This window comes from Loxodonta africana, chromosome 15, assembly GCF_030014295.1.
Source record: "Loxodonta africana isolate mLoxAfr1 chromosome 15, mLoxAfr1.hap2, whole genome shotgun sequence".
NCBI classification, from domain to species: Eukaryota; Metazoa; Chordata; class Mammalia; order Proboscidea; family Elephantidae; genus Loxodonta; species Loxodonta africana.
The window spans coordinates 28,585,262-28,604,230 of record NC_087356.1 but is presented as its reverse complement, the minus strand read 5'-3'; the positions used below and the strand labels follow the sequence as shown (position 1 = coordinate 28,604,230).

The window sequence follows — 18,969 nt, the reverse complement described above, 5'->3', positions numbered from 1 at the left end:
TTTGTAACTCCTTTTTCGTACTATATAATTTAAAAGATAAATGTGTAAGATAATAAATCTGTAATACACACACTGTATAAAGATGTACTCTGTCACAGTAAGAATATAAAGGAGGAGGGATAGAGATGTTTAAGAGAAGAGATTTTATATACTATTGAAGCTAAGTGGGTGTTATTTCTATCTAGGCTGTTATAAGCTTAATATGTTAATTGTAACCTACAAGGTAATCACTAAGAAAATAACTAAAAAATATACAGAAAATGAGATAAGAAGGGAATCAAAACGGTACACTACAAAAAAACCACAAAAGAATGTAGTACAGAGGAATTGAGGAACAATAACAAAAATAAGACATACAGACAGCAAAGAGCAAAATGGCAGAAGTAAGCTCTTCTTTATCAGTAATTACTTTAAATGTAAAGGAATTAAGTTTTCCAATTAAGAGGCAGAGATTGTCAGAAAAGATTAAAAAAACATGATCCATCCTTACGCTGTCTAAAAAAGATTTACTTTAGATCCAAAGACAAAGAGGCTGAAAGCAAGAGGAGAGAAAAAGATATTCCATCCAAACAGCAACCTTTATTGGGTTGATCTGTTTCCTCCCACAAAGTATGTTTAAGCGTTAACCCCCAGTACCTGTGAATGTGCCCTTATTTGAGAATAGTGCATATGCAGATGTAATTAGTTAACATGAGGTCACATTAGAGTACAGTAGGCTCTAATCCAGTATGAGTACTGTCTATATTAAAAGAGATAGGAGAAAGTGAAACTTAGAGGGAAGTTGGTCATGTGACAAAGGAGGCAGAGATTGAAGTAATGCTGCCACAAACCAAGGAATGCCTGCGGCTATCAGAAGTTGAAAAAGACAAGGCAGGATCTTTCCCTAAAGACTTTGGAGACAGCACGGAAGCTTACAACCTGAATTTAGACTTCTAACCTCCAGAACAATAAAAGAATAAGTTTCTGTTATTTCAAGCCACTCCTTTTATGGCAATTTGTTACTGAAGCTCTAGAAAACTAGTACAGTAACCAAAAGGAAGCTGGACGGCTGTTAACAGGCAAAATAGATTTTGGGTTAAACAGTTATCAAAGACAAGGAAAGGCACATTATGTTTTGACAAAAAGATGAAGGCATCAAGAAGATATAATAATTATAAGCATATATGTACCTATCAACAGAGCCCCAAAACATATGAAACAAAAACTGACAGAATTGAAGAAAGAAAGACACAGTTCTACAATAATAGTTGGAGAATTCAATATTCCACTTTCGAAATGGATAGAACAACTAAACAGAAGACCAACAAGGAAACAGAGGACTTGAATAACATTATAAACCTACCAGACATATACAGAACAATTCACCCCACAGCAGCAGAATACATATTCTTCTAAAGTACACATGATAAATCCTCCAGGAGAGACCACACGGTAGGCCATAAAATAAGTCACAATAAATTTAGAAGAACTGAAACCAAAGTATGTTCTGTGGCCATAATGAAATGAAATTATAAATCAAGAGAAGCAAATATGAAAAATTCACATGTATGTGGAAATGAAACAAACAATACATTGTTAAACAACCAATGATGAAAGAAGTCATAAGGGGAACCAGAAAATATTTGAAGCAAATGAAAAAGAAACAAAATATACAAAAACTTACAGTATGCCATAAAAGCAGCACTGAGATGGAAATTTATAGCTAAAAATGTCTACACTGTAAAAGAAGAATGAGTTCAATTTAATAACTCTACACTTAAAGAAACAGAAAAAGAGCAAACTAAACTCAAAGCAGACCAAAGGAAGGAAACAATAAATATTAGAGTGGAGATAAACAAAATAGACACTAGAAAAACAATACAGTCAACAGAATCAAAAGCTGGTTCATTTGAAAGATTAACAAAACTGACAATTTTTTTAAACTCAGAATAAAAGAGAGATGACTCTTATTACTAAAAGTAGGGACATTGTTGGGTGGGGGACACTTTAAAGAAACAAAAAGTATTATATGAGAATATTATGAACAATTATTGCATGCCAATAATTTAGACAACCTAGATGAAATTAATAAACTCCTAGAAACACAAACTGCTAAATTTGGCCCAAGAATAGAAAATCCTAACAGAACTACAGCAAGTAAAGAGATTGAAGTAGTTATTTTAAAACTTCCCAAAGAAAAGCCCAGAAGCTGATGAATTCATTGGTGAATTCTACCAAACATTTAGAGAAGAATTAATACCAATCCTTCCTCAATTCTTCCAAAAAAACAGAAGAGGAGGAAATACTTCCTAACTCATTCTATAAGGCCAGTATTACCTGGATACCAAAACCAGACAAAGACACCACAAGAAAACTACTTAATACCCCTTATGAATACAGATGCAAAAGTCCTCAACAAAATACTAGCAAACCAAATCGAGCAGCGTATGAAAAGGACTACACATCATGTCCAAGTGGGATTTATTCCAGGAATGTAAGGGTAGTTCAATGTATGGATATGATTCAGTGTAATGTACTATGTAATAGAATAAAGGGTAAAAACAGATGATCATCTCAATAGATGCAGGAAAAGCATATGGCAAAAATCCAAAACCCTTGCATGGTAAAGAAACTCAGCAAACTAGGAATAGGAGGTAAGTTCCTCAACATGATAAAGGGCATCTAGGAAAAATCAACAGCAGATGACATGATCTTACATATAGAAAATCCTAAGGAATCTACCAAAAAACTGTTAGAGCTGATAAATGAACTCAGCAAAGTTGCAGGATACAAGATGAACACATAAAAATAAGCTAATGCTAAAAAATGCTAGCAATGAACAATTGCAAATAAAACTAAGAAAACAATTTCATTTATAACAGCACCAAAAAGAATAAAACAGAAATAAATTTAACCACAGAGGTATAAGACTTGTACACTGAAAGCTACAAAACTGAAAGAAATGGAAAGGCATTCTGTGTTCACAGATTGGAAGACTTATAAGACGACAATGCCCCCCAAAGTGATCTACAGATTAAATGCAATTTCTACCTGAATCCAATGGCCCTTTTTTGCAGAAATAGGTAAGCCAATCCTAAAATTCATATGAAATTGCAGTGAACAGCCAAAATAATCTCAAAAAAGAACAAAGTAGGAAAATTCATACTTCTCAATTTTCAAACTTGCTAAGAAGCTACAGTAATTGAGACAATGTGGTATTAGCATGAAGATAGACATGAAGACCAATGGAACAGAACTGTGAGCCCAGAAATAAACCCAAAATAAGCTCAGAGCCTAACTGCTTTTTGACAAGAGTACCAAGTCCACATAATGGGGAGAGAATAATCTCTTCAACAAAAGGTGCTAGGGCAAGTGAGTATCCACATGAAAAGAATGAAGTTTGAGCCTTATATCAGACTGTATATAAAAATTAACTCAAAATGAATCAAAGAGCTAAAACTATAAAAGTCTTAGAAGAAAATATAGGGGGAAATTTTCATTACTTTGGATTGGGCAATGGATTCTAAAATATTATAACAAAAGTACAAGCAACAAGGAAAAAACAGATAAATTGTACTTCATCAAAATTAAAAGCTTTTGTGCATCAAAGGGCAGTATCAAGAGAATCAAAGACAACCAAATGAATGGGAGACATATTTGCCAATTATGTAACTTGTAAGGGTTTTACAATATCCAGAATATATGAAGAACTATTCCAACTTAATGACAAAAAGACAAACAACTCAAAAAGTGGATGAAGGACTTGAATAGATGTTACTCCAAAAAAGATACACAAATGGTCAATAAGCACGTGACAAAATGCTTGACATCATTATCCATCAGAGAAATGCAAATAGAAAACCACAATAAGATACTAGTTCACATCCACTAGGATGACCATAATCAGGAAAAACAAACAAACTAAAAAAAAAACAAACCCAAACAAACAAAACCCCAACAAATAACAAGTGTCGGTGAATGGGGAGAAATTGGAACCCTCATCCACTGCTGGTGGGATGTAAAATGGTGTAACTGCTGTGGAAATCAGTTTGGAGGTATCTCAAAGAGTTAAAAACAGAATTATCATATGACCCAGCAAAATACACTCCTAGGTATATGAGGGTAAGTCATAAAGTATTGCTACTAGGGTGCCAGTTCATACATGCACAGGTTTATTCCAAACAAAATGCATTTTAACATGTCTCTGCGATCAGTAGATGGCTGCAGACAAATTCTCTCAGTAAAGTCTTGTGAGAGTGCCTTAAAAAAAAAAAAGGATACATTTTGTCCACAGAAAAAAATAATTTGGCAGTCAGGGCTAATATCAAATTTTTAACAAAACTCAAGGGGACATCTTCCCAAATCATTGACGCTTTGCAACAAGTTTATGGGAATGCTACTCCACATTAAACAACAGTTTTTAGATGGATCAAGTGTTTAAAGGAAAGTTGGGAATACCTCAAAGATAAGCCAAGAGGGGGAAGACCACTCAGAATGTTATGGCAACTGTTTTTTGGGATTCCAAAGCAGTAATCTTGACAGATTTTCTTGAAGGACACAAGACGACCACAGGGGCTTATTATGAAAATGTTTTAAGAAAAATGAAAATTGATGAGAGTAAGACCAGGAAAGTTGCGCCAAGAAAATCTGTTCCATCATGACAATGCACCTGCTCATTCTTCGAGGGTAGCAATGGCTGTCCTATGAGAATTTCGTTGGGAAACCTTACCCCATCCATCCTACAGCCCTGATCTTGCCCCTGCGGACTTCTTTTTGTTCCCAAAACTCAAACAACATATGGAAAGAATATGATTTGAGTCCCTCGAGGATGCCAAAACTGCCATTTTGACATGGTGTAAATTGAAGGGTGTGGAATTCTTCGAGGAAGAGTTAGAGGAGTGGGAACACTGCCTTCAGAAGTGTATAGACCTAGATGGACAATATGTTGAGAAACAACAGCTTCACATTTTGATATTTTTGTTTAATAGAGTTTTCTATGATTTTGCAGCAATACTTTTAAACTTACCCTCATATACTCTCAAAATTGAAAACAAGTGTTTAAACAAAAACTTGTACACAAATGATCGTAGTAGCACTACTCACGATAGGCAAAAGGGCAGAACAAACCACATGTTTATCAACAGATGAATGGATAGACAAAATATGGTATATGCATACGACGGAGTATCACTTAGCCATAAAAAGGAGTGAAGTACTGGTAATGTGCTACGATGTGGATGAAGCCTTGAAAACATAATGCTAAGTGAAAGAGCCAGATTCTATTTACATGAAATAACCAGAATAGGCAAATCCTTGGAGATGGCAGATTAGCGGTTGTCAGGCTAGGTATAAAGGGTGATGGGGAGTGGCTCCTTATTAGGTGCAAGTTTTCCTTTTGGGGTCATGAAAAAGTTCTGTAATTAGCTGGTGCTGCTAGTTGCACAACATTGTGAATGTACTTAATTGTATACTTCAAAATGGTTAAAATGGTAAATTTTATGTCATATTTATCTTATCACACAAGCAAAAAAAAAACCCTCTACCTAAGATTCTTTCTCCCTACGTCACATATGGAACAAAAGTCTTATTTGAGGGGGAAAGAGCAATACTCACCCTGAGGACACTGCTGAAAATCCATTGCAGATGAGTAGAGGGTTAGGGGGAAAAGCCCTTTCTTCTTGGAAGAGGGAAAGGAATATATATGCAAGGCCCAGAACTACAGCTTGGCGAGAAGCAGAAGCACCGAGAAGGGATAAGACCCCGGGACATGGTACCGGCCTAGGGTCAAAGTTTAATCAGAACAACAAAGAACAGCACTCCCTCTACTTCCTGGCCAGGTTAGCAAGCATGAAGTAACAACAGAATCCTGCTGAGAGACGTAGGAGAGAGACAAAAGTGGAATGACCCTTTCTGAGGTATAGCAACCAGGCAAACCTAATGCTGAGGGTGAAGCAGACTGGCAAACCTGCACTCATTCAAACACAAGGTGTTCTTAGAGGAATTTGAAGCCTGTGGTATGCTGAACCTGTTGCCGTCAAGTCAATTCCAACTTATAGTCAAACTACAGGGCAGAGTAGAACTACCCCACAGGGTTTCCGAGGAGCAGCTGGTGGATTTGAGCTGCCGGCCTTTCGGTTAGCAGCCGAGTTCTTAGCCAAGTGTTTAAGACTATGACTGCTAACTAAAAGGTCGGCAGTTCAAACACACCAGCCGCTCCTTAGAAACCCTATGGGGACAGTTCTACTCTGTCCTATAGGGGTGCTATGAGTCATAATCAACTCAATGGCAACAGGAATGGTGAACTGAAGGCAAGCATTGCATCAACAAACCTCATATGCAACCAACCTGTAACTAGATTAGTTCAAACCCCTAAAGGTTTAGAAGAAGGAAAGGCATGCCCATTTCCAGGCATAAAAACCATTTATCTCAGTCTATACTGTCCTACCCCAAATATCTGGTTTTTAACACAAAAATTACAAAAGAACAAGATGCTCCCAAGAGACACACCATTACGAGATCCAGACTCATATATGATACACATGTTAGAAGTAACTAACAGGGGTATTTAAAATAACTGTGATTAATATTAGAAGTTTTAATGCAATCAGTGGACAACATGTAAGATCAGATGGGTAATTTCAGCAGATAGAAATTATAAGAAAGCAGTAAACGGAAACGCTAGAAATGTAAAATACAGTAACAAAAATGAAGAATTTCCTCCCATTGGCTCAACACAGACAAGCAAAGAATCAGTAAATTTGAAGATAGATCAATAGCAATCACTCAAATTGAAACACAAATAAGTGAGAAAAAAATGGATAGAACATTCAAGAGCTGCAGGACAACATCAAATGGTCTAACATGCGCATAGTTGGAACCTCAGGAGAAAAGAGAACAGGACGGAAGAAATACTGGCCTAGAATTTTCCAAAATTAATGACAGACACCAAACCACAGATGCAAAAAGCCAAAAAAAATACCAAGAGGATAAATTCTATCCCCCTTGAACCCACAAGAAAGCATACTCAAACTGCTCAAAAGACGAGGAGAAAATCTTGAATATAGCCAGAGAAATCAGGGGTCCCTGGGTGGTTCGGTTTTTTTTTTTTTTTGGGTGGTATAAGGAAACCCTGGTGGTACAGTGGTTAACTGTTACGGCTGCTAGCCAAAAGGTCGGCATTTCAAATCCACCAGGTGCTCCTTGGAAACTCTATGAGGCAGTTCTACCCTGTCCTATAGGGTCGCTATGTGCCGGACTCGACTCGGCGGCAATGGGTTTGGTTTTAGTTTTGGGTGGTATAAATGATTAGCATGCTCGGCTACCAATCAAAAGGTTCAAGTCTATCCAGAGACAACTTGGAAGAAAGGCCTGATTTCTGAAAAATCAGTCACTGCAAACCCTATGGAGCATAGCTGTACTCTGACACACATGGGGTTGCCATGAGCTGCAATAGACTTGACAGCAAGTGGGTAATAAATAGGGGAAAAAATAAAAATGATGGCAGGCTTCTTGACAAAAAACCATGCAGTGACATCTTTAAAGTGCTAAAAGGAAAAAAAAAATTATTGCAGCCAACCTAATCTAAAATGTTAAAGAAAACCTGCATCTACTCAAAGAAATGCAGAGCACTGGATACAGGATAAATGAAGATAAAGTACAATTCATTTTTCCCCCTAATGTTTTAATTGCTATAAAAGATAACTGTCTAAAACAAAAATAGTAGCACTGTATTATGTTTTTATGACAAAAGTAAAATAGACGTCTGACTAGAATAAAGAATGGGAGGGAGAAACTGGGAACATACAGTTGTAGAGCCCTTACACTCCCAGTAAAGTGGTATATTATTTGAAAGTAGACTGTAATTAAAGATGTACAAATAAAGGTATTTGTAAATCCCAAGATGACTAAATAAATACAAAAGGTATGAATAATAAACCAACAAAGGAGAAAAAACAAAACAATAAATACTGCTCAATTAACCCATGAGAAGCCAGAAAAAAGAACAGAAAACATTTAGTGGATATAGCTGTACTCACAGGAAAATTCATGGCTTTTGTTACTAGGTAACAAAATACGAAAATAAATGATTCATGCATTCAATTCAAGAATAAGATAATCAAAGAAAGATAAGCCAGATATTAATGAATTAGAAAATAAAATGCTAATACAAATAATACATCTAAGAGTGGCTCTTAAGAAAAATAAAATGTCAACCATTAGATGGCTTATTTGGTGACAGTGTGGTAGCAGTGCAACAAGTAGAAATACATGAAATTAGGAATGAATGAGTAACTAGATATAGAGAAATAAATTCAAAAGGATTAAAAAAAATGTTTTGCAAACCATATGTTAAAAGTTTAAAACCTGGATTAAATGGATAATTTTCTGGGAAAACATAACTTATCAATATTGACCTAAGAAAATGTTAAACGTGGAGCTACCATATGACCCAACAATTCCACTCCCAGAGAATTCCATTCCTAAGTGAAAACGTGTCTACACAGAAATTTGTACACCAATGTTCACAGCACTATTCACAGTAGCCGAAAAGTGGAAAACAACTCAAATATGTAACTGATGAATAGATGAAGTGTGGTATAACCATATAACGGAATATTATCGAGCTATAAATAGGAGTGAAACAGGGGTGAACCTTAAAAAACATTATGCTAAGTAAAAGAAGCCAGTGACAAAAGACCACAATATATGATTTCACTTAAAGGAAACATTCAGAATATGCAATCCAGAGACAAAGTAAACTGGGGGTTCCCTAGGGCTTGGAGGGTTGGGAGAAAATGAGGAGTGATTGCTAATGGGTATAGGATTTCTTTTTGAGGTTATGAAAATGTTCCAAAGTTGTGGTGACGGTTGAACTCTGAATATACTAAAAACCATTTAATTGTATACTTCAAATGAGTGAATTATATGGCATATAACTATATCTCAACTAGTTGTTCACTGAAGCATTTATAACAAAAAACTAAAAATAATATGAATATTTTTAATCCATTGGGAACTGGTTAATTCATGAGATAGCCATTCAACGGAATGCTATGTAGCAGTTAAAAAAACGAGGTAAATGTATAGGTAAGATCATAGAAAAGCAGTCAAAATAAAATGTTAAATAAAAAGAGCCAAGTTGTAGAATATGATCCCACAAGGTTGCAAACACATAAAAACCAAAAACATCTATAATTGCTATTTTCAGGCAGTAGAATTCAGGATGACCACACATCCTGGTATGCCTGCGATACTTTCAGTTTATGCCTTTGTCCTGTCATAACTTTTAATTGCAACTCCTTTCACTCTCAAGTATTCCAATTTAGATGATAAATTTATATGGTCAGTAAATATTAGGGCTTTCCTTGCTGCTTTAAAAAATTTTGTACCAGTAATTCACAAGGTATGTGCTTCAATTTTGGAACCGGGAAAACTACACATCTCAATGTATTAAAAAACAAAACAAACACAAGTAGAGTGTTAGTCTTAAAACAGGGTGGGACACGAGCTTGTGTCAGACTTCTCACTGGGCCCTGAAGACACTCACTATGCATTTCTGCGCCTTTGTTTACACTGTTCCTTTAGTCTAGACTGTCAACTTCCCATGTTTTTCACAGTTCCTGCTCCTTTATATCTACATTCAAACATACCCATTTATGAACACTTCCTCAATCTCCAATCTACTAAAAAAGAACTAATCACAGCTTCCTCACCCGTACTCCCACAGTAGTTTGTTCATACCTTCATTACAACCCTTATCCTAAGGCATCTGTCTCCCTAGCTAGATTGGGAGTTTCCTGAGAGTGGGAACCATTCATTTATCCACCTGCCTAGTACACAGAAGGGTGCCCTGTACATAGGAAACAATAAATGTGTGTTAAATGAATAAAACTCTTTGTTTCATTTACTTTCTTATCAACTCAGTATTTATTTAAATTGGGTCCTGAACTCCCAAAGCTCTTGAAATAATTTATATCAGCTCTTGGCATCAAATCCCTCTTTCTACTACTATGTAACTACCTGTACCATTTAAAACTCACTCTACTCTTCTTTAACTAGTTCTGTAGGTTTACCTCCATTATCTTCTTTACTCATACTTCTTAAGAAAAGCCTCCTGGATACCTGATGGTATGGGTTAAAATGCTTTTGTGCTTAGAAATACACCACTTCCAAATTTTACTATGACTGACAATGTCATTTTCATATCTGAATAAAGAATGCAGACTGGTCCTTGGCAACTTGCTGTTTACAAAGAGCCCATGCTTTACTACTACTGCAAAATTCAGTAGTCTTGTTTCCCAATAAATCAGATGATACTGAAGACAACCAGGATGTGTGTTTTTCTTTCTTTTTTTTTTTTTTTTACCTTATGCCCCTATCACTTGATACTTGTAGGGGATGCTGAATACACACCCTCCACAAATTTACCTAACTGCCCTATTCCCATCCCTAGCTATAAAGGATAGAAGTATAAATATTCTCTTATGTGTGCATGCCATGATTTTATCATCAAGGATTAGCAGTGATCTTTATAGACAACTCATAGCAACCCTATAGGAGAGAACAGAACTGCCCCATAGGGTTTCCAAGGAGTGGCTTGTGGATTCGAACTGCCGATCTTTCAGTTAACACTATGCCGCCAGGAATCCACTTGATGGCAACCAGTTTGGTTTTGCTTTATAGAGACAACTGGCTCTCCTACCCAGTTAATAACTGAAAAAGAACTATTTTTCAAACCTAAACTAAAAAAAAAAATAGTTTTTTTTAAGCTAATTAATTTAGGTAGACACATTAAAATTTTAACAGTTTTACAAGTAATAATCTTAAACAGTAAATTAAGTGCAACTAATTTATATTGCAAAATTGATCACGAAGTTAAACTGCAAAAGTTAGATGCTACTTGGGTGCTTTCCTGAGGCTTATTTTATGGCTAAGATGAGTGTCTGAAGTATTTCTAGAGACAAACTAATAGTAGCCAAACTTCCAACACGTTACCTCCAGAAGAAAATCCTGATTCTACACTTGGATGCTTCCTGGGCCATCTGCGGACACAGGTGGAGTGGCCTTCTATTTAAGCATCTATCTTGAAAAGAACTCTCAATTTCAAAATATCAACCCTACTCTCAACTCTAATGGATACAGATATTTTGCATTCCAGGCACTTGCCACTGTCATTTAATACTCATCAAAAGCTTGACTATGAGAAATAGTACTCATGGTAAATTGTTTAAACATCTCATTCTTTTCCTCTAGGCCAGTTGTCTCCAAATTTTTTTCACTAAGCAATCCTACTGACAAAGTATTTTTGAGCACAAATTGCCAAAACAGGTATTTATTTATAAATTGTTACTACTGTACTCATGTATTCTACAACACTAAAATATAAATTTTAAAAGGTTGAGAAAAATGAAATACTAATATTTTTCTTTTAACCCTCCGATGGATCATTTTGCAAGCATCCCTCCTTGGACAGCACTCCTACAGGCACTCTAAGTTTTATCCTTGGGTGAAGGCAACCGTGTGTAGTTGTTGATCGCCCGAGAACTGCCTTTACTGAACTCCTGAAGCTAAGGAATGTCGTAATAGCCTCATGAGGGTTGTTACTGAACCTCCTGTAAGGCTGGTGTTGAGGACTCTTGTTAAACTTCAGTGCCTTCTCTACAAGGACAGATGAGAGAAACATCTCTTAGGTTTTAGTACCAGAAATATCTGTAATGCTTTTGAAAATTTGTTCTGTTTTTATATCACCAACTCACACGCAGTTGTGTTGCTAGGTGCCATTGAGTCAATTTCGACTCATAGCAACCTCGTGTGACCAAGCAGAACTGCCCCACAGATTTTTCTAGGCTGTGCGCTTTCTGGGGGCAGATCGCCAGGTCTTTCCCCTGTGGAGCCACTGGGTGGGTTCAAACCACCAACCTCAGGTAAGTGATCACAAAATTCTAGCAGCATGAACTGCTAGAAAACACAAAGCAAAATTTGTGGCTCAGTTCTAGCAAGAATATCCGCAAGGTATATTTATCTCCCCTTTGGTTCAACTCGTTTTTCCATCACTCACAATTCTTTATTTATTTTTTAAATCATGTTGTAGCTCACTCATGGCTTCATTTGAATTTTCTATTATTCCCAGTTCTTCACCTACTTTTTAAAAAATTTTATTGTATAATTTATATATGTATCTGTGTGTATATAAGTGTGTGTCTGTGTTTTAAAAGTACTTCAAATATCTCTTGAAAGACAGGGAAAAACGAATAAACAAACAAACAAAAAACAAGCAATAAATAGGATAGAATGGAGGTCATGCTAAACTTGAAGCTCCCCTGTGGCAGAGCTCTACTGTGCAAACTCTGAAGCATCTAGCAGCAAAGCCCTTCATCCAAAGGGTAATTCGAAAGTGGGTGTTGATGAAAAGAATGACAACTCACAATGGCGCTGTACTACACTTTCTCACTCTTTTCCAGTTGGTAAGAAATGTTATAGTGAGGAAAGGGCAATTGGCTTCTTTTCACCTGTGTGCAAAGCTTAACTAAAAAGTCCGTGAAAAAGGCGGTCACACTGCCAGATGGAATTTGTAGCCATGTACCTGGATGTTTTTCCTTCCGGTGTGCTCAGCAGTCACGTGGAAATGACCTGTGTTCACCGCTTTCTTGCTCTGCTTGCACCGCTTCTCAAGGCATCTCCTTTGTTGGCTGGTGACAGTGCTATACAATTTAATTCGCCTGGGCGACAAACATACTCTTTCGTGGCCAAAAGCTTGAACCAGTCGGGCAGTGTCAATGGTGGAAATGGAGCTGCTCCTCTCTTGCGTGGCCACCTCTTTATCTGTTTGGGTCAGATACTCTGACTCCATAGGAGAAGTGGTGGTGGAAAAGACGTTGGTGGTGGTATCTGTGAACAGCTCACTCTCTGAGGGTCGAGAATCTGAAGAAGTGTTACTTACAGGATTAAAACCTGCCTGCTTTCTTAGAATATATTTATTAAATTTAATATGCTCAAATTTAATCTGATTGGGCTCCTCAGCTTGATGAGCAGAAAGTACTTCAGGTTTTTTGAGATCTCCTATGTTTTTGTGGCATTTCTCTAAGCCTTTGTATCTCTTCTTTTTCTGAAGTTTGTTTTTCTGCTGTTGCTGTCTACTGCTCCACTCCTTAACACCTCGTTCCTCTCTGCTATCATCATGTGTACTTTCTGAGGCCTGGAGACAATGTGTGATGGGATTCTGAAGAAGTTTAGCCAAACGATCAAGTCGCTCCACCAAGGACAGTTCTTTCCTGTCACCAAACTCAGGAGGTTTCTGTTGTCTCTGTCGCTCCTGATACCTGTTCCAGAGTTCATTCAAACTCACTGTGCCCTGAGTTGTTGGCTCTGGGCTGGCCTTATGGTCCCTTTTTACATCATTTATTTGTCTGTTACATTTTAGGTGATCTCTAGCCTGACTTTTAGTTGTATGCATCACGTCTTTATTTTCCAAATTCACATTGATACGAAGGCTCTCTATTCTGGTATAATCCATCTTAGTCTTGTCCACAGTTGGATAAGGAGGAGAAAGACAAGAGAGTTCTTTATGTTTGTCTGGGTGATGCTGAAAGACATCTTTCCAAGAATGCCTCATAAAAACACCCCTTCCCAAGGATTCATGGCAAAAATCTTGCTCATTTGGTAGGTGCACTGGATGATGAAAGTAAAACTGGGCTGACCTGAAGACAGAATGGGTAGTATTTTCAAATTCTGAATGACATCTGGATTCTAAAAGGAGAAAAAAAAAAAATTTTTAAGATCTTTCAAACATGTTTGCATTCCCTTTAGAAATACTACTCATACTTGGTTCCTCAGCAACAGAACAAAAGGTGAAGGAAAGCACAGCTTATAGACACTTCCAGAGAATTCGTGGCCTGCACAAATGTTTCATGCCTGTGCTCGACAGCTAGAAAGCATGGTAAAAGTTTGAGGGATTCTAGGTCAAAAGACCTGGATTCTGGGCAGGACTCTGTCCCTGACTGGCTCTGTGACCTCAAAGAAGGCACCTCATAAAAGCAGCTACTCTGTGGTCGCTGTCTGCTCTGTGCATACTATGAGATGTGCTCTATATCCGTTTTTTTCTTTTCTTAATTTAATCCTGGTGAAACTGAGGAATAGTTATTGTCAACTGCATTTGTGGCTAAGAAACCCTGAGACCATTTTCATCAGCAGCAATTAAGTAAAAAAAAAAAAAAAAAAAATTAAGTAGATGGGATTAAAAACCAAACAACTCTTTATATGTTTAGGAGCCTTTTAAAATTCCTTTTCTGTAAACCATCTTCATTTTTGGACAGTCATTACTCTACACCAAAAGGGCATTTTTAGATGTAGTAACATCTTATAATTATCTAATTGTAGACTCTAATATGGGATCAATACACTTTTTTGGAGTTCCACGTCACGTGCAGAAACATATGACATATACATGCAATAAAATGCCACTTATAACTATGGAATCCTTTTCACAGAACACTGCAGGTTATTGGTAACCAGAGTTTTCATTCAATCCTCTGGGACTTTCTATGGTAATTGCTTCGGAGTACAGTGGGATACATAGGATCAGCTTGCTCTGTTCCCCAAAGTACATAAGACTCTATACAATTTTATAATTATCTAGCGACATTTAAAAATTGGAAGGTTTTGGGCAGCTTTACCCAAGTACTTGAGATGGCAGCTACTGTATTAAATAAATAAATACAAACAAATATGTAATTACAAAATTGTGTTAAGGGCTATGAAGGGCAAAACCAAAATGCCGTGAGAATAGTAGTTGGAGAAGGTCTCTCTGAGGCTGAAATGTGAAGTAAAAACGAGAGCTAAACCAGAAAGACGGCAGGTGAAGAGCATTCAGGGAAGCGGGATCATCATGTGTGAAGGCCCTGTGGCAATCCCACCACCTCTGCAATCCACCTGCATCTACTCCCTTTTCAGATACAGGGGCATAGCTGCCCCTCCTCCTTCCTTTAAAGGACAGTCTCCACTGGTACTCAGGAGCCCAACTCAGCTTCCTTTCAAGGTCGTGCTTCCTTTCCCTTTCATCTCTCTCTTACATCTTCAGCCTCTCCCTCTTTATTGGACAATTTCTAATAGCTTTCAAGCTACTGTCTTTAAAGCCTACTATCATCCTGCAATAACTTGTATCAGTTGTCTCATATTTCACCAGTACTTTTTTTTGTTGAGTTTCCAGTTGCCTTTTTATTTCTTGTGTGATTTACTTTTATCACATCTTCAATTTTTTCAAAAGTTTCAGTCACACCAGCTGTCTGGAAGAAATCCCTGTTTTATTCCTGGAGTCCTCTAACCTTCTGCCCCAATCTGAATGTGCTGTACTCTAAACTTGATGCAGAGCTGTCATACTGAGTCTTGCCTTCACCACTCTACTTTGGTTAGACTCACTGTTTTCTGGATCCTATGTTTTTCTTTTTTGGATTTTTACCTTCATTCACTGGAGCATATCTCCTGAATGACACATTTCCAATGACACAGTACACATTTCCAAGAATGACTATTTTGCCCTCATACTTATTTGTATTGCATATTTCACTGGGTATAGCTTCAAAATTACTGCTAAGAAATTTAAAGATCTTGGTCTACTCTTTTCTAGCATCTACTATTGCTGATGAGATGCTTGATGCAAATTTCCTTATAAATGATCTCCATTTTCTTGTTGGAAGACCTTTTATTCATAATAATGTGACCCCCCCCATTTATTCTGCAGAGCATTCAGTATCCATAAACACTGTCATCAAGTCGACAGACTAGTAGCAACCCTGTGGGACAGAGCAGAACTGTCCCATGGGGTTTCCAAGGCTATAAATCTTCACAGAAGCAGACTACCACATCCTTCTTCTGTGGAGCCACTGGGTGGGTTCAAACCACTGATCTTTTGGTTAGCAGCCAGGATTCACATCTCTTTTTAGGGCTAGAAAATTATCTGGTATTATTTCTTTGATAATTTCTTCTCTTTCATCTTCTCTATTTTCTTTTTCTGATACTCCTCTTAGAAAAATGCTGGATCTCCTAAAATGGTTCTCTGTATTACTTTTTATTTTTCTTGTCTCTTGGTCATTTTATTCTATGATCTGGGTTATTTTCTTTATTTTATCTTCACTCATCTACAACAAAATATACATTCTTTTCCATGCACATGTAACACTCTCTAGGATAGATCATATGCTAGGCCATATAACAAACTTCAATAAATTTAAAGACTGAAATCATGCGAAGTATGTTCTCCAGCTACAATGGAATGAAATTACAAATCAACAGCAGAAAAAAAAATTGGAAAACTCATAAATATGTGGAAATTAAATAACACACTCCTAAAGAGCAAAAAAATAAAAAAATAAATAAATTTTTTTTTTTTTTTTAAAGAGCCTCAGAAGCCCTGGTGGACAGTTAAGAGCTATTCTGCTAACCAAAAGAATGGCAGTTCAAGTCTACCAGCCACTCCTTGGAAACTTTATGGGGCAGTTCTACTCTGCCCTATAGGGTCGCTATGAGTTGGAATTGACTTGATGGCAACAGTTTAAACAGCCAACGGGTAAAAGTGGAAATCTCAAAATACACTGAGGTGAGTGAAAATGAAGACACAATACCAAAACTTATGGGATACAGAAAAAACAGCTTAGAGAATTTATTGCTGTAAGAATGAGGAAAGATCTCAACAACCTAGCTTTCTACCTTAAGGGTGTGTGAAATGAACAAACTAAATCTAAAACAAGCAGAAAGAAGGAAATAACAATTACAATGAAATTAATGAAATAAAGAATATAAAAGCAATAGAAAAAAATCAATAAAGCCAAAAGTTGTTATTTTGAAAAAAAGTGACAAACCTTTGGCTAGGCTGACCAAGAAAAAAAAAGAAAGACTCAAATTGCTAGAATCAGAAATGAAACAGAAAACATTACTACTGACCTTACAGAAATAAAAAGGATTATAAGAAAATAACAATTAACAATTGGATGCCAACAAATTAGGTAACTTAGAAGAAATGAACAAATTCCTAGAAAGACACAAACTACTGAAACTGACTCAAGAAAAAACAGAAAATCTGAATAGGCTATAACAAATGAAGACATTGAATTAGTAATAAAAAAACTACCCACAAAGAAAATCCCAAACCCAGGTGGCTTCACTACTGAATTCTACCAAACATTTAAAAGAAAATACCAATTATACATAAACTCTTCCAAAAACTAGGAGGGAACACTTGCAAAGTCACTTTATGAGGCCAGCATTACCCTGACACCAAAACCAGGCAAGGACACCACAAGAAAAGAAAATTACAGACCAGTAGCTCTAATGAAAGGAGCCCTCGCGGTGCAATGGTTAAGCACTTGGCCACAAACTGAAAGGTTGGCAGTTCTAACCCACCAGTTGCTCCACATGAGAAAAAACCTAGCAATCTGCTTCCATACAGATTACAGCCTAGGAAACCCTATGGGGGCAATTCTACTTTGTCCTATAGGGTTTCTATGAGTCACAATAAACTCCATGGCCCACAACAATCTCTGATGAAGATGGTTGCAAAAATCCTCATAAAAACACTACCAAACTGAATCCAGCAGCGTATGAAAAGGCTTATACACCATAAGCAAGTAGAATTTATCCCAAGAATGTAAAGTTGATTCAACATCCGAAAATCATTTAATGTAATACATCACAATATCAATAAAATAAAAACTCAAAATCACATGGTGATCTCAAAAGACGCAGAAAAAGCATCTGACAAAATCTAACACCCTTTCCTGATAAAAACACCCAAGAAACTGGGAATAGATGGAAACTTCCTCAATATGACACAGGGAGTCCCCGAAAAATGCACAGCTAACATCATAAGGAGCCACAGTGGCACAGCAGTTAAGCATTTGGCTGCTAACTGAAGGTTGACAGTTCAAATTCATCAGCCACTTTGAGGCAGAAAGATGTGGCAGTCTGTGTCCATAAACATTACAGCCTTGGAAACCCTATGGGGCAGTTCTTCTGTCCTACAGGGTTACTACGAGTTGCAATCAAGTTGACGGCAATGGGTAAAATCATAATGAGTGGTGAAAGACTATAAGTTTTCCCCTCAAGATAAAGAACAAAGCAAGAGATCCACTCACACCATATCTGTTCAGAATTGTACTGAATGTTCTAGCCAGGGCAGTTGGGCAAGAAAAAGAAATAAAAGAGATCCTGATTGGAAAAATCAATTGTATTTCTATAAAAAAAAAAAAAAATACATATATAGTATTTCTATATACTAGCAATAAACAACCCAAAATGAAATTAAGAAAACAATTCTACTTACATTAGCATAAAAATAAATAGGAATAAATTTAACGAAGTACAAAACTTATACTCTGAAAGCTACAACACACCGTTGAAAGAAATTAAAAAGTGAATGAATAAATGAATGGAACAATACCTTATGTTCATGAATCAGAAGACTCAATATTGTGAAGATGGCAATAGTTCCCAAACTGATCTACAAATTCAACAAAATCCCAAACAGATTCCCAGCTGAGTTTTTGGTAGAAATTGCCAAGTTGATTCTAAAATTCATATGCAATTGTAAGGGACTCAGAGTAGTCAAAACAATCTTGAAAACGAACAAAGTCTGAGGACACACACTTTCCAATTTCAAAGCTTACGACAAAGCAACAGTAATCAAGGCAGTGTGGTACTGGAACAAGGATACAGAATGTAGATCAATGAAACAATTCAGAGTCCACAAATAAACCCATACACCCAGATAAAATGATTTCTGAGAAGGATGTCAAGAAAATTCAGTAATAAAAAGACAAACCACCCAATTAGAAATGGGCAAAGGATCTGAATAGGCATTTCTTCAAGGAAGATATATAAATGACCAATTAAAAAACATGAAAAGGTGCTTAACATCATTAGTCATCAGAGAAATGCAAATCAAAACCACTAGCTAAATAATAAACTGGCTTACAAAATAAAGAATATCACCTGTGAGTA

The 18,969-nt window shown here is 36.7% G+C and overlaps 1 protein-coding gene across 4 annotated transcripts in view; it reads right to left on the bottom strand.

Annotated features, from left to right (window-relative positions):
* ALMS1 (ALMS1 centrosome and basal body associated protein) overlaps positions 1-18,969 on the bottom strand; it is a 186,013-nt gene that overhangs the window by 31,571 nt on the left and 135,473 nt on the right. For all 4 annotated transcript variants that reach the window (XM_023552778.2, XM_010593652.3, XM_064268731.1 and 1 more), the window contains one exon: positions 12,563-13,725. In XM_023552778.2, the coding sequence (XP_023408546.2) occupies positions 12,563-13,725 (1,163 nt within the window). The remainder of the gene's footprint in view (positions 1-12,562; positions 13,726-18,969) is intronic.